At 41.7% G+C, this 14,323-nt stretch overlaps 1 protein-coding gene across 12 annotated transcripts in view; it reads right to left on the reverse strand.

The window, feature by feature from the left end:
- Positions 1-14,323, reverse strand: part of myo9aa (myosin IXAa) — a 160,490-nt gene that overhangs the window by 113,229 nt on the left and 32,938 nt on the right. For all 12 annotated transcript variants that reach the window (XM_084740127.1, XM_084739993.1, XM_084740376.1 and 9 more), the window contains exon 2: positions 9,494-10,465. In XM_084740127.1, the coding sequence (XP_084596253.1) occupies positions 9,494-10,378 (885 nt within the window). In that variant the 5' untranslated portion in view covers positions 10,379-10,465. The remainder of the gene's footprint in view (positions 1-9,493; positions 10,466-14,323) is intronic.

Genomic DNA, 14,323 nt, shown 5'->3' on the forward strand with positions numbered 1-14,323 from the left:
ATGTCGCAGCTCAAAAGAAAAGAGGACTGGACAGTGAAGAACTTTTTAGACAACAGATATCACAGCTAAAAAGTTTGACAAATGTCCTTACAGGAGAGTGTTGAGAGTTTTAAGGATATACAAATGACACTCGCAAAGTTGAGTGCTCACAAAGTAGCTCGATCTTTGTTAAAATCATGGATGAAATGATTACCGGCTTTACGATGAAGCACAGTAAAATTCCTGATGGTTAGAGTTCCTGTTTCAAATTTTAATTATAAATAAAACCGTGTTTGATTACTTCTCTTTTAAACTGAATAGCTTATCTGGATACAGATAATATTTTAATAGCAAGTGTAAATGGGGTGTAAAGTCTTTCAGAAAGACCAGCTGAATGAGAGATAGCACTGAGTTACTGAAGCTAGAGAGGAACCGAAGCTAACCAGGATGTGAGGTCAGGGCTTAATTTAACCAACAAGTGTGAGAAAACAGACAGACAGATAATAAAAGTTAAAGTAAGAGCTCTCTGAACATGATTCGACCACTGCTGTACGTGACAGAACAGCCTTCACTCGATCATCTGGGACAACCCTGAGCAAACAGCTCCAAACATATGGCTTTATTACATAATCCTCATACCATGATGAGGAGAGTCGTTGCTCAGAAACTAATGAAACTCTGTTTTTCAACTACATCGCCAACCTCAAGTTGCAACACAAACAATTCTGTGGTTATAACTTGTGTAACTTGCTACTGTTTGTTTTAACTCCATAACATTCATGTCCTTGCAGAGATGTACAGATAACCTGTTACTCAACCGGGGAACGCAGCCTATAGGCCGAGCCCGTTGTGTAAGTGCACACACACACACACACCGTCCAGTGTTACACTCTTTACCCTAGTTTCACCTCAATAAAACACACACAGCACTGTAACTTTACACTCAACTGAAAAGACACCGCACATGAACGGTACTCAATCATTCCCCATCTCTCTCATCTCGTCTTTTCTTCCGCTGCAGGAAAACAACGCTTTCAGGGCACAGTAAATCTCGCTTGACCCCGCCCAGTCGGGGGAGATCCCGTAATACACACTAATCCCACTCAGTATTAGTGGGGGGCTCTGGGGAGATGGTATTAAATGAGCAAGTGTGTGTGTATTTCTGTGTGTACCGAGGTAGCAGTGAAGGAGATGCTGAGAGGTGAAACTGCTGACCTGGGTTGACTCACACCGGGAGTGTTTCTGTTGGCCGGGAGCACGGAGGAGCACAACAGGAGCTCCAGAGCTCACCGGGCCAACGAGCTCTGCAGGTCCTTTTACATGCACAAAACATCAATACTTGTAGGTATTTTCTCCAGATGTGTTGCACATTAAGAAAGAACTACAGAATCACAACTGTTTTAGGGAGCATGTGTAAAAAAAAGACATTAAGTCCCCATTTGTGGTAAAGACTCGCTTTATTACGGGCTTATGGTGTCTGACTTGTTGCTTTATGGCAAACTTTTTCTCTTAGTGGGCCAGAATTGAAATTTAAAGTCCATCTCCAGTCATGTTTTAAACAATAAGAAGTGCTCTGATATTTTTTTTTTTCATGCAAAAATGTTAAAAACATGATTTTCACCGGAGGTTTAAGAGTGGGTCATGAAGCAACTGCACTAAATTGTTAAGATGCAACATACTAGGATCTTAAGTTCCCTTAAGATCCTATTTCTAGTGACCTAAAAAGGTCAGCATCACTAGCATCTTTTGGGCCAAGCTGAATGTTATGGTGGGCCAACTTTGGCCTGCAGGCCCCACTTTGGGCAGCCTCTGACAAAATGCTTTAAAAAAAAACCTCAAACTTTAAAGTGGAGTTAGAGTTTCAGTTGGGAGACGTGTGTGAGTGGTGAGTACGCTATGTTCCACAGGCAACAGAAAAAAAACAACCTTACACTCTCTGAATTAAAGTCTCTCTTTCATCGAAATAAGACGAGCTCAATTCCCTTGTTAACTCATCTTCTAACACACTTCATTCAATTCAAGCAAAATAAAACTCACTGAAACCTTCCTGGTTTGTCTTTCCACTGTTCCAACAATCACTATCTCTGGTCTGATCAAAATAAACCCTCAATTTACTGAGTTAGATGTGAAAATATTCCGGCTCTACGCAGCGTTTTTCCCAGCTGTTTCTCTCCGAGCAGCAGCTCTCAGTCATTCTTTGGAGATTAGACCATTAAATTAGGTAAACGAAGGCCGATGCAGTAAATCTGTAAGTCATGCATGCAAAATAATGAACTAAAAGAAATTTCCATTCATTAATTTAATTCGGCTTTTGTTAAATATGTTATTTTAGTATTGAAAGGATTTGTTGTTTTCAATCAGTGCAATGACTGAGAGCATTCAAATCTGGCTGACAATAAATTTATGCCTGTGTGCACATGAAAGTGGGTGTTTGCATACGCTTTGATGGCAGCAGGGTGCAGCAGCGGTGCCCTGCAGCTCACAGCACATCGATGTGCCCCTGAAACACCCCGTCAACACACACCCCATTAACTGCGCTCGTGCACTAATGCCCTGTGACACCCCTCCCCGGTCCTGGAAAGCGGCTCCTGATGATGCACTGTCAGAGTGAGCAGTGTGAGGTAACCCCACACTCTCCCTCTGACCCGGGGGACATGAGGAGACAGCTGAGCTCATATCAGGCTGTCACTCGGCTCACGTGTAAAAACAAATGACCGAGCTTCCTGTGAGCAGGCTTTGTTTTTCATCTGTGTCAAAAACAACAATGTCGAACCAGAACCAGTTCCTTCTTAAAATAGTGATCCGATATTGACTTATACTGGTTACATAAAATGACAAGAACCCAAATCCTGATGTGTTGTACTCTATAAAGACATCCACACTAAATGAGGCTGCTGTAGGACTGTGTGACAGGATGAAAAGGTTGGAGTACTATTCTTCTCTTAATAGATCATATTTTTGCCAGTTATTTCTTTTATTTTTATGGCAGACACAGCAGAGGTATACAGGAAACATGGAGAGAGAGTAAGGGTTATAACATGCAACCTAACATCTGAATGTAGTGGTTATGTTAACCATTAGGCTATCAAAACGCCCCATCCTGTTGTATTTTAAGAACATGTTGCATTATCATACCTACTTAGGACCTTCAGTCCCCGACTGTGCTTTCAATCATTCTTAAATGTCAGGTAGCCACCTGAAAACCCAAAGTCTGACAGGCTGACACCTGGATTCAACGCCTGGGTGGTAGTTAAACACAAGATGATGACTACCTGGTACAAAAAATTACAAACAGGTAAATAAATAAAATACAACAAATCTCTAAACTATCCAAGATACATTTTTTCTTCTATTAGTCTTTAATCCAACAGTTGTTTGGTGTTTGTGGATATGTCACAGAGAGCTAAAAAAAAAAAAGTTTAAGTACTGTGTGGGCGAAACTCAGGAGTCATCTTGCAAAGACAGTTTTCTGCAGAAACCTGTCATTACTGATGAGCAATGTTGAACAAATGGAGATAAAGCAGAGAAACATGCAGCAAATGGGCTTTAATAGTAATGCAGCACTAACAGCTTTCCTTCATAACTGCCTGTCATCTATTGCTGGACAGATAATGTGGTGGTGTCTGTATTTCTCGTCAGTTGGCATGTTTATGTAAAGCAGTGAAGTTTCCCTTATATATTGTTCAGTAGGGTTGTGTAATGTTCACAGGAAAGAGAAAAGGAAAAGTTCAAAATAAGATTTTGTCTTTGTCGAACCTGTGTCTTCTAGAAATAAACAAACTCAAATTAAGACCAATTTAAGACTTTGACCATTTTCTCATATTTCTTAAATTCGGTGCCTTTGTCTCGTCTGAGCCTGAGACTTATTTGAGTCCAATTTAAGATCTTATAATATTCTCTTTTTGTCTCACTGCACTGATTTTAAATTTGAATAATCAGCTCGAGATAAAAGCAAGATCTATAAGAAAACTTGGTTGTCTTAAATGAGATCTTAAATTCTTCTCAGTGGTCAAATTAAAGTCTTGTTGTTCCGTACGGTCACCAAGGAGAAACCAACTTTTGCTCAGCAAAAAAATCTCCTGCTTTCCTTGTGTTTTTTGCTCCTACGGGAGGTTTAGGAGAAATAGATGAGACTTCAGTAAACTCAAAATAAGAATCTCATTTATTTCTCATAATCAGTAGTGTTACTTATCTGGAACATTTTGTTATTTATTTGGAATATTTTATACACTCCATGAAATAAAGTGCTCCTTATCTCTGTCTACCCTCTGAAACCTGTCCTTACAACCTGCCTGTCAGTCTGTCCCCAGGGCTTTTAACCCTCTGGTGTGTCTCCTGGAGGAAGCACATATTATCCTTCCTGTTTCATTGTTATCATCATAACTAATGCAGTGTTTGCAAACTGTAATATTTTCCTGCAATTCACAAATACTGGTTTCATACTGAGGTTTCGGACATACTGATAAATCTCACACACCGTTTTAGCGCGCTAAATAGCATGTTGCTAAGGAGTTTTGGATGCAGTCAGTGGCTCAGTGTTTGCTAACATCAACCAAGACAGTGAAAACAGCCCAGTTATCTCCAACATCAACTTATCAAATGAGCTAATTATTCACCTGAAGTTTAACTGTTTAGACACTGGCTGCAGGCGTGTTAATGTTAGCTGCTGCTGCTTCGGTTGACTTGGTTTTCAGGCTATCAAACATGTTACACTCTTCTGCTTTTGATATATTTTGTGTTTGACCAGGTGTTTCCCCAGGTCAGATGTGTTGCCCTCGCCAACTTTGCCTTCCGCATTTCAACTATTGCAGCACATGTTGCCTGCATCGACTTTGACTCCACCGCATTTGCGAGAATGAGTCAAACCTTCCTACATTCCATGACCGATGCCGGCGTGGAGACAAAAGAAGTAAAGACAACCCAAAGTATTTCAAACAGTGAATTCCAGTGTGTAAGTATAGTCACAGGAATTTATGGGGTAATGTCAATTTCAGTCATATCTGGCACGAGATGGCAAACAACGTCAGGAATGACAGACAGCAGATAAGCACTAAACCAACATGAGTGAAGTATTTGTCGAATTTCATGTATGTTTTTATTCATCTTCACTCAGGGTCAACTGAAGTCCAAAGATGATGAAGGTAGGAGAAGTCAAATCAGCCCATTCCCCTTTGCACTTCAAGCCTGTCACATATCTAAGTGCCTTAAATGTAGAATAATAACCACGTTTAACCAAAACTCTGCAGCCTGCTGTGTTTATTTAACCAGCCTGACATGTCATTACGGGTTTACGTTTTCATCTCCCTCCACTTGAGTTTTATTAATTGAAGCAGTTGAGCGACAGGATTTGTCAGGATCTTAACACGTAGCTGCAGCTGTTGGCTGGTTTCCAAAGAGACCAAAACCTCCTGTAAGTGATATCCTCTATCAAGAGTTAAAAAAAAAAAAAAAAGAAAAAACTCTCCACACGCTTCAGGCCTCGGGGTGAATTTGTCCTGCAGCTGACAGTCAGAGGAAAAGTCTGTCTGCTTTGTTTTGCATTGTTTACGTTGAGGGTGAAGGCGGAACATCTTTGACGCCAGTCATTTCTGACTGATGAGCTGTCCCTGTCACTAACCTGCAAGTGGGAGGGAAAATGAACTTAACTGAACCTCGAGTCAGTGACACAAAGCAAGGCGAAACACCTAAACCTTTTATAGATATTTACTGTCATGTTTTACTCAAGTTTTATAGCCTGAAATTATCTGCTCTTGTCAAAACTTTCCTAATGTGTAATGTGTTGTATTGATCATGTTTTACTGTTACGTTATTATTTTTAATTTGATTGTTCGGCTGGTTAAAATGACTATGGTGTGATTCTTTTGCAGGAATCAGTTTTTTTAAGTCTGTAGAATCTGATCTGTAGGACAGGACATCTGCCTCATGACTTTCTTTAATTTAAAAGCTTTTTTGACACAAATTTTGCCTTAAACTAATTTTGCACCTCCTGCGATTTGAAAATTGCAAAAAGCCATATTGCGATTTCGATAAACTTCTGATTCGATAACTCTTCCGCACGTGCAGCAGCGCTTTCTGTAAACAAGCTCTCATTGGAGTTTCCCTCTTGAAACCAGTGGCCTGTGTTAGAGGTCAAGGTTAAATTCACAGCTCTTTACGTTAAGATGAGTGAACATTAACTCCAACAGAGGTCAATACATTTTACTGTCACTGACAAAACCCTGAGACGAAATATGACTACACACATGTAAAGTAGGAGAGGGACAACCACGAAGAAATCCACAGAATATATTAAAGTAAAACACTCCTGTGCTGCTCGATCTTCTGTCCTGAATGAAGAGCGATGAGGAAATGAAGACGAAGTGTTTCGATGAGGTAATGTTGGCTGCCGTTCCTCCCTCCTCTCCTCTATCTCTCTCTCTCTCTGCAGTAGCACCGCAGCTTCACTCTTGGCATCAATCACCAGCGGGCAGATACGCAATCTTACTGTGCAAACAATTAAAGGCTGCTCCTCTGCACTCAAAACTACTCACTCGTGTTGCTGCGTTGAGGATTAACCCAATATGCTTACTCATTAACCCCGGAGACACACCGATGAATGGCATTCCTGAGGACCGTGCCTGCTAAACCAAAGGCAAAAAAAACGGCGTGTCGAGCTACTTGTTGCAAACACTGTTTGTTTTGCTGGTTACCTTTGAACTTGACTCTACAGCTGCCATTTTCAACTTGACGCCGATGCCAAGAATTTTTATTTTACTATCTGGGGAGGAACTGAAATAAATGAATTAGCGTTTGGATTGTAATAAACAATTTAAAACTGATATCCCCTCCAGTAGAACAGCTATAAACTCAAGATACCATAAATTATTTGGCTGGTAGATGATGAACACATTCGTGCAGACGTGGCTGACGTAAGTGTCTGAGCGATGGAGCGAAGGGAGCAGCTGCAGCTCCACTATTAGACTTTGGAAGCGTCCTTTTGCATCCCCATTTTTTGATCATGCAACTTTGCATGTATATAAAAATAAAACATAATGCTTAATGTTCAATATAATCAGAAGATACTGTAGGTGCACTCCCAGGAATTCAACAAACAGCCAAAAAAAACTCCTCAAATGTGTCAAACACACACAGGATTGAAGTTGAATTAACAGTGTTATGAGTCTGTGTTTAATTCAGTATCTATCTGACGCACCAGCCAGCACTTATTCTAGTGAGAAATCTCAGTTTTTTAAACGGTTAACCTCTCATTCCCATTGTCTTCTCCCACTAAAATACTGCAGCTAACCAACAGAGGCCAGTAGAGCTGAAGCAGCAAAAGCCAAGATGTAAAGTTTCTACATAAATACAGTTTATCTTTATGGATTATATTAAGGTTGACTTGAGAAGAAAACTGTCGACATTTGAGATCTTTTATCTTGTCCGGCGTTACCTGCCCCGTACGATCTGCGCTCCCTCACACCGTAAATTAAGAATTTATTTCAACCAAACACAAACTGAGACGTTTTTAGTGAGTTTTATTTTGTTTCTGTTGAATTTGAATGAAGCTGACAATGATGACGTTTTGCAAAAGAGTCTGGTGAGTCTGGTGGCGAGAAAAATGAAGCAGCTGTTTCTGGTTCAACAAAACGCATCTTACACTTCAAAATAAGGTCTCACTGTTGCAGTCCTTTCAATAAAACTGTCAGATACTTAAAATAACAATCAGAGCGTTTCAGAGGCAAAAAAAACACAAGCGTACAAACAAGCAAGCGTCACCTGCCCTGCATGTTCTGCCATCTGATATAAAAATTTAATTATGATTCCTCATAATTCCTCATTGAAATTTTATTCCTGTGCATTTCTGTAATCTTCTATCTGTTTTATCCTGTTATTATAATGTACACTGACTAACTGCTCGACTGGAAGAATAAGTCGACTGAGGAGTCACTGACTAATGATTTGAACGTTTGAGAATCAGAAATCAAGCCGAACACGCACACAGTGCACGCCGCCCTTGATGGCTGACTACATACCCAGATGAGGAAATACCAGAAGAAATGTAGGCATTTATTCTGCGCTGTTCTTTGTAAGTGTAAACAGCTGGTGGTCAGGTGACGTGACAGTGAGCAACACAACCCTTCATAAAATAAAACAACTCTCTTGACAATAAGTGACCAGTATCTGCCTTCCTGACTGGCAGCATTATGCATACAGTTAAAGGTTGTTATGCAATTTTCAGGAATCCGGTTGATGTTGAAGACGAATGAAAAAAACAACAACGTGCGGTTGTGAACTTGTCAAAGACTCTTGACTGGCATGCATTAATGTGACAGGTCCCCGAAGAAGAAAAAAGAATATGAGAGGAATGTCTTGAGTGATATGAAAACAACCAGTTTCCTTCACAACCTCTGGCCGGGCCTCTGCGAGGTCTACCTTGAGACAATCTTTCCACTGTGCGGGGGGAAAAAAAAGGGCCGTAATCACAAAAACAAGAATGTACAACTGTAACCACTGATAGGCCACTGGCAGCGTGCAGATAGAGAGCTCCACTGTGTGCTGCATAATCCCCACACAGCTGGACTCAAAGTGAAATAAACCTCTGTATGGGGGCAGACACAACTCGGGACCAGCCATACAGACAGTTGTGGCTAAGCACTGTTGTGTGACTAAATGTTAAAAAAGTTGCACAGGATCTCATTCACAGCTACTTGTGTCGAGTGCAGTTGCAGGAATAAATCCATTTATGCAGGAAAACTGTAGAAAACACGAATCCAGAGTGAAAAATTCCACACTGAACACATCAGCCCACACATGTTGGTGTAACCTGAATATCTGCTGGTGTCGTATGTCTTTCCTAATGTGGCCAATTCAGCTAACAAACACTGTGAATCAGGCAGCATTATAAGCCAGAGCTGTCAGTTTTTTGGGGGCAGATCCAAGTCAAGTCTCAATTCAAGAATGAGGGAATCTTTGCACATCAGCCAACTGGAAACTCAAAGCCTCAACAGACAACTGAGACAGGATCTGGAAGAATGAGGTAAGGAGAAGATGTTTTTTATATAACGAGAGCTTCTTTAATTAGGTGCAGCAACTAAAAGTTCAACATAAAGCTCATCTTCTGAGAACTCAATGAAAAACATGTACTCATGACTCTTCATATGCAGAGCACAAGACTACCTGTTAATGGCTTATTTCGTTTTTATTGTTCCGGGATTTAAGAAAGTCCGAACTTGAGACGAATGTGTTTGTTTTCCAGTCTAAAGTCACGTCTCGTCTTCTGGGAATCAAGTCCCAAAGTCAGCCAAAGACTCCTTTATGCCCCCTCTACATACAAAAATAGATACGTCCGTTTCAAACTATGTAACTGTCACTGCCCACATACCGTACGCCCTTTATGTTGGCATTGACGTTAAGCAAAACATCCATTAGAAGGCGCCACTCAAAGTCGAAAGTTACACCAAAGAAGAAGAGTCAAAAGTTTCTGACAACAACAACAACAACAACCATGGCAACACTGGAGGAGGTTTATTCTTACCTCTAGTACAGGTCCTGCTCCCAAGATTATCTGCTCCACTCCACTGGCGAAACCCTTCTGGCTGAGCGCCGTCAGATGATGAATGAGAAAGTTTGTGCTTTGCGTCTTCCCCGAGCCGCTCTCCCCAGATATCACGATGCACTGATTTCTCTCTCTTTGCAGCATGGCGTGGTACGCCACATCCGCCACAGCGTAAATATGTGGCTCCAGATCTCCCAGCGTATGATTATCATACATCTTCACATACTTGGGGTTGTAGATGGGCAGGAACTTGAAGGGGTTAATGACGATGAGGATGCTCCCAACGTAAGTGTAGATCTTTTCCTGGCGGAAGCGCGAGCGCAGGTTGTCCAGCAGCGAGCGCTCGTTGAGCTCCGGCAGGTGGCACAGATCTGCGTGGTCACCCTGAGAGTCGGGCTGTGGCAGCAGTCCTCGCTCCACCATGCGCCTGCGCTCCTCCGTGACCTGCAGCCACATCTGGAGGCTGCCGCCATAGTGGATCGAGCCGTCCAAGTTCTTCTGCCTCAGGAGGAAGCGGTAATCCTCGGCGCCAGACAGCGCGCGGTGCTCCAGCGCCACGCGGGGCCAGAGCATCATCCTCTGCACGGGACAGTCGCTGGGGTTCAGGATCCATTCTTCTCCCCCGAACTCCTTCACCTCAGCCAGAACGTAACACCTGGTGCGGTCCAGCTGCAGGCGTTCAATGACGCGTTCAATGGCCTCAGCGGCGGTGGTGGTCTTGCGGGCGCTGATCGGGCAGTAGATTGTGCCCTCGGCCAGGGCGCCTGGGTAGATGCGCACTGTGAACTCAGAGTTGTCGAAGCGCTGCCGCCGGCCCAGGGTGCCCACGCCACCGACGCCACCAACGCCATCACGAGCACTCATGGCGGAGCAGGAGTTCCCATTAGCAGCAGCCCGGCAGTGGCACGTCCTTTACTGGGCTGAAGGGGTCACCGATTCAAGACATCACCACTATAAAACAGAGGAGAAGGACACAAACACTGATCAACACACTTAAGATCACTTCTCTCAAGCTTAAAAAACTGAAAATACCAACATCAACACAAAATAGGTAAACATATGCGATCAACTTATCAAGGTCAGTCAAAATGATCAAGGTCTTGTCTATATTTCCTAAATCATTGATTTTATTTTTATGTTTGTTTACATGAGAAAACAGCAGTTTCTCTGACATTAGAAGGCTTGTTAGCAGTGCTGAGCATTTTTTCCACAGCGCCTGAACCAAATGACCCAGTACTAAACTGGTATGTTGATAAGCTCTTTGACGAACAATACTGCTATGAGTATTTTTTTAACGTTACATTAACAGCTGACAAGACAAATGTTTGGGTTTACTTTACTGAACTGAATGAAAATGCAGCTAAATGCAATAACTCAGGAACTCTCACATCATGTATTTATTTATTTATTTACTTATTTATTTACCACCAAAAGGCATGTTTTTTCACTCTATAGTCCCTGGACTTTTTGCACTAAATCACGGTGAGTAATATCAATAACAGTATGAATAAGTATTGTCACTGATAAGCAGTATCAGTATCGATATTGGTATCAATAAAATCTTAATGATACCCATCCCTGGCTGACACACATTTTGCTTTTTTCGTAATTTCTGTCCTCTTGCTGTCTTCTGTCTGAATTAAAAGTCTGTTGCTCTTTGAAAGGGTGTATGTGCATTATTACACTATTGTATTATCATCAGTGGCATAAAATTGTCTTAAAATGACAATAATCCTTCAATCAATCATTTATCACAATTATTTCTGGGACAATACATCCATCAAAAGTAGTTCCAGGCCTATTACATATCAAACAGCAAAGCACTAGCAGGTATGACACTGTGTATACTGCAATCGAAGCAGACCTTTACCAACGATTCAATTATTCTAAAACCAGGCCACGGCCCTCTGCAATCTGCCAGATTACGAAATTTGTCAGATTATGACACAAAGACTTCATGTGCCATTATGCAATCTACTAAAGGGCCAAATTATTTTGCCGGAGCCCGACATGCACACTCATAAAGGATGAAGGATAAGTCATCAGGATCTACAGGATTACCATTAACACACACACACATACACACATACATACACACTCCCAAACACACACATAAGCTCTCGCCAACGCCGAGGTCGGCAGCTGCCATCCTCTTTACTGAATACACAATCACGCCATTCACAAGTTCCCTCTTTAATACACAGCAGAGGGACATCATGGGGTGAGAAGAGGCCAAAGAGACAGAGAGGAAGAAAGACTGGTTTGATGACTGAGCCGCCGCTGGGATTTCTTCACTATCAGCAGGATTTGGACGATCCTGTCGCACAAACTCTTGATCGGCTGCATCTGAATGAACCCAAAGTTATTTTTGAGTGGTTGGGTTAGCAGCAGTACACAATGCACTTACACATACAGCAGACAGGGTTCGGTAATAAAGCAACATTTGGCCGTCAGCACATCTTTAAACAGTGATAAACAATATATTCAGCATCGCATCAGAGCTCCAACAGCCGCAGCAGCAAATGTCTTCATCCTTTATATCAAACCCTGATATCATTACGGTCTGAAAAGTTCAATGCATTCCAGGAGTCACTATGTCAGCTGCTGTACCCACTTTGCTTCCACTCGTCTCGTCAACTTTTACTTAAGATTTTGGTTTTCAAAGCAGAGGAATAGGCTCTGACTTGTTGCTATCAGCTGTGGCTTTTTCATGCGGGTGGAGAAAGGAGTGGCGCACTGTGTCACTTAAGTTGCTGCTATTAAGTCAAAGAGCAACACGTGTTGTGGCTGCACTGCATTCTGGTCTACAAAGAGCTAAAGGTTGTGCAGGAATCAGCATCTCTGCCTCTTCTACAATTGATTTTTGAGTATCTACAGATCCGTTTGATCACTGATTTGAATCAGTAACTTAAACATCCTACAATAAATATTGAGGCTGCAACTAATGATTATTTTCATTATTGAATAAACACATAATATCAATGTTCTGCTGCTATGAGTCTCTCACATTAAAACATTAACAAAAGATGTAGTTTGATGACATTTTGAAGTAGAGTGGGATCATGGGAGTTGTTGTCTTAACTGTTAAACAGCCACCACAGCAGACTCGGGTGGAATCATGTTCACCTCATTCCTTCCTCACTCTCCAATGATTTCCCAGAAGTTACAGCAGCTAATGGTTAGTAGGAAATGCACCATTACCTTGAATAAATTACAGACTTCTCTGGATTTGAACATTTTTCGAAACATCTGGGACAATGTAAGTGCACATCTTAACAAAGTATATAACATGTCTAGAAATTTTAGACATTTTAATGCAGAAATGTTTCATATTATAGCTTTAATCTGATGACTAATTAAATTTGTCTGTAAAATGTCAGACAGTAGTGAAAATCCCCCATTTCCCACAGCCCAAGTTAGCTTCTTCATACGTTTTGTTTTGTCTGACCTGCAGAAATACAGTGTACCATCATGTATGACACCGAAAATGATCAAATGCGGTTTGGAATTACATCATCATTACATCAATTAGGAAAATGTCTGATTGTTGACTGTTCCTGAAATATTTACATCCTTTTATTTTCATGTCATGCACAAAAAGTGCCCAAGCCTCAGGGGTTTATAAGACACCAAAAACAGTTGTAGCATTCAAACATTTTCCTTTCAATACAAAATTACAGTCCATTTCATAGCTTAGCCTTAAACAGAATACTCTGCCTTCTCTCCCAGGCTGGACAAATAAAACCTGCTGCAACACAGAGAACATAGTCCTTTAATTTCCGAATTTCAGTAAAACTGATCTGCATTTTAATTTAAATTTATCTTCAGTATCAAAACGGATGAAGAGGAAAGCAGATCGCACTCCTCATCTGCTCAAACTGCACGAGCAGCATTGAGCACATCAGAAAACAAAAGTGAAAACAGGAAATGGAGCAGGAAAACATAAAGTTGGTGTGCAGAATGGATCACAGAGGACTCCAGCAGGGAAATGATACAGCGCTGCACTCCTGGTCATTTCCTGTCGCCTCACGTCCACGCTCTCATGCCATGTGTCGCCTCAGCAACTTTCATATAACCATGAGAGCCACACAAACACAAACACAGGACCTCTCCCCCTTTACTAATACACACACACACACACACACACGAGACAGAAAAACACCTTTTTAACCTCACATGAAGCACTCGATCTAACTGCATCAGGCTGAAACCATGCACACTATTAGCAGGTATTAACTGACCGTCATGAGTGTTGGTGTGTTTCCTGCTTGAGTGATTGTACTGTGTGTGTGTTTCCATGTTCGTCTGCGTGTGTGTGTGTGTGTGTGTGTTTTGAGTGGGTTAGGGCCCAGCGCCTGGAACAGATGGTCAGCTTGCTGCTTAAAGGATAGGGAGGGGGGATTTAGGGTTGTGGCAGGGCGGGACGGCACAGGGCCGTGCTGGCTGCTCCTCTGTTTACCATCACATGAAGACAATCAACTAACGGACAGACGTCTCCTCCAGGAAGACACCGACAAACCTTCCCGAACACAGAGCGTCCCCCAGTGATAACTACCTTCACTGTTATCTTGCTGTTTTTATTGATTTACAGACAACTGTGCTAGAATTGATCAAGGTGACATGAGAGGAATGTAAAGGCAGATCAGCTTTGGAGGGGAAGCACATTTTACATCTTTTGCTTAAATCAAATTGTCACACAAAATTTAAAAGATTAAACTTATTAATTAGACACAAATTACAGACTTTTTCAAATGAAGCTAAGGAGTCAGGGCACTTAAACTAAGTCGAGTGTCAACAACAAGTGCTGCA

This window comes from Lutjanus erythropterus, chromosome 1 (assembly GCF_056507025.1).
Source record: "Lutjanus erythropterus isolate fLutEry1 chromosome 1, fLutEry1.hap2, whole genome shotgun sequence".
Classification (NCBI taxonomy): Eukaryota; Metazoa; Chordata; class Actinopteri; order Lutjaniformes; family Lutjanidae; genus Lutjanus; species Lutjanus erythropterus.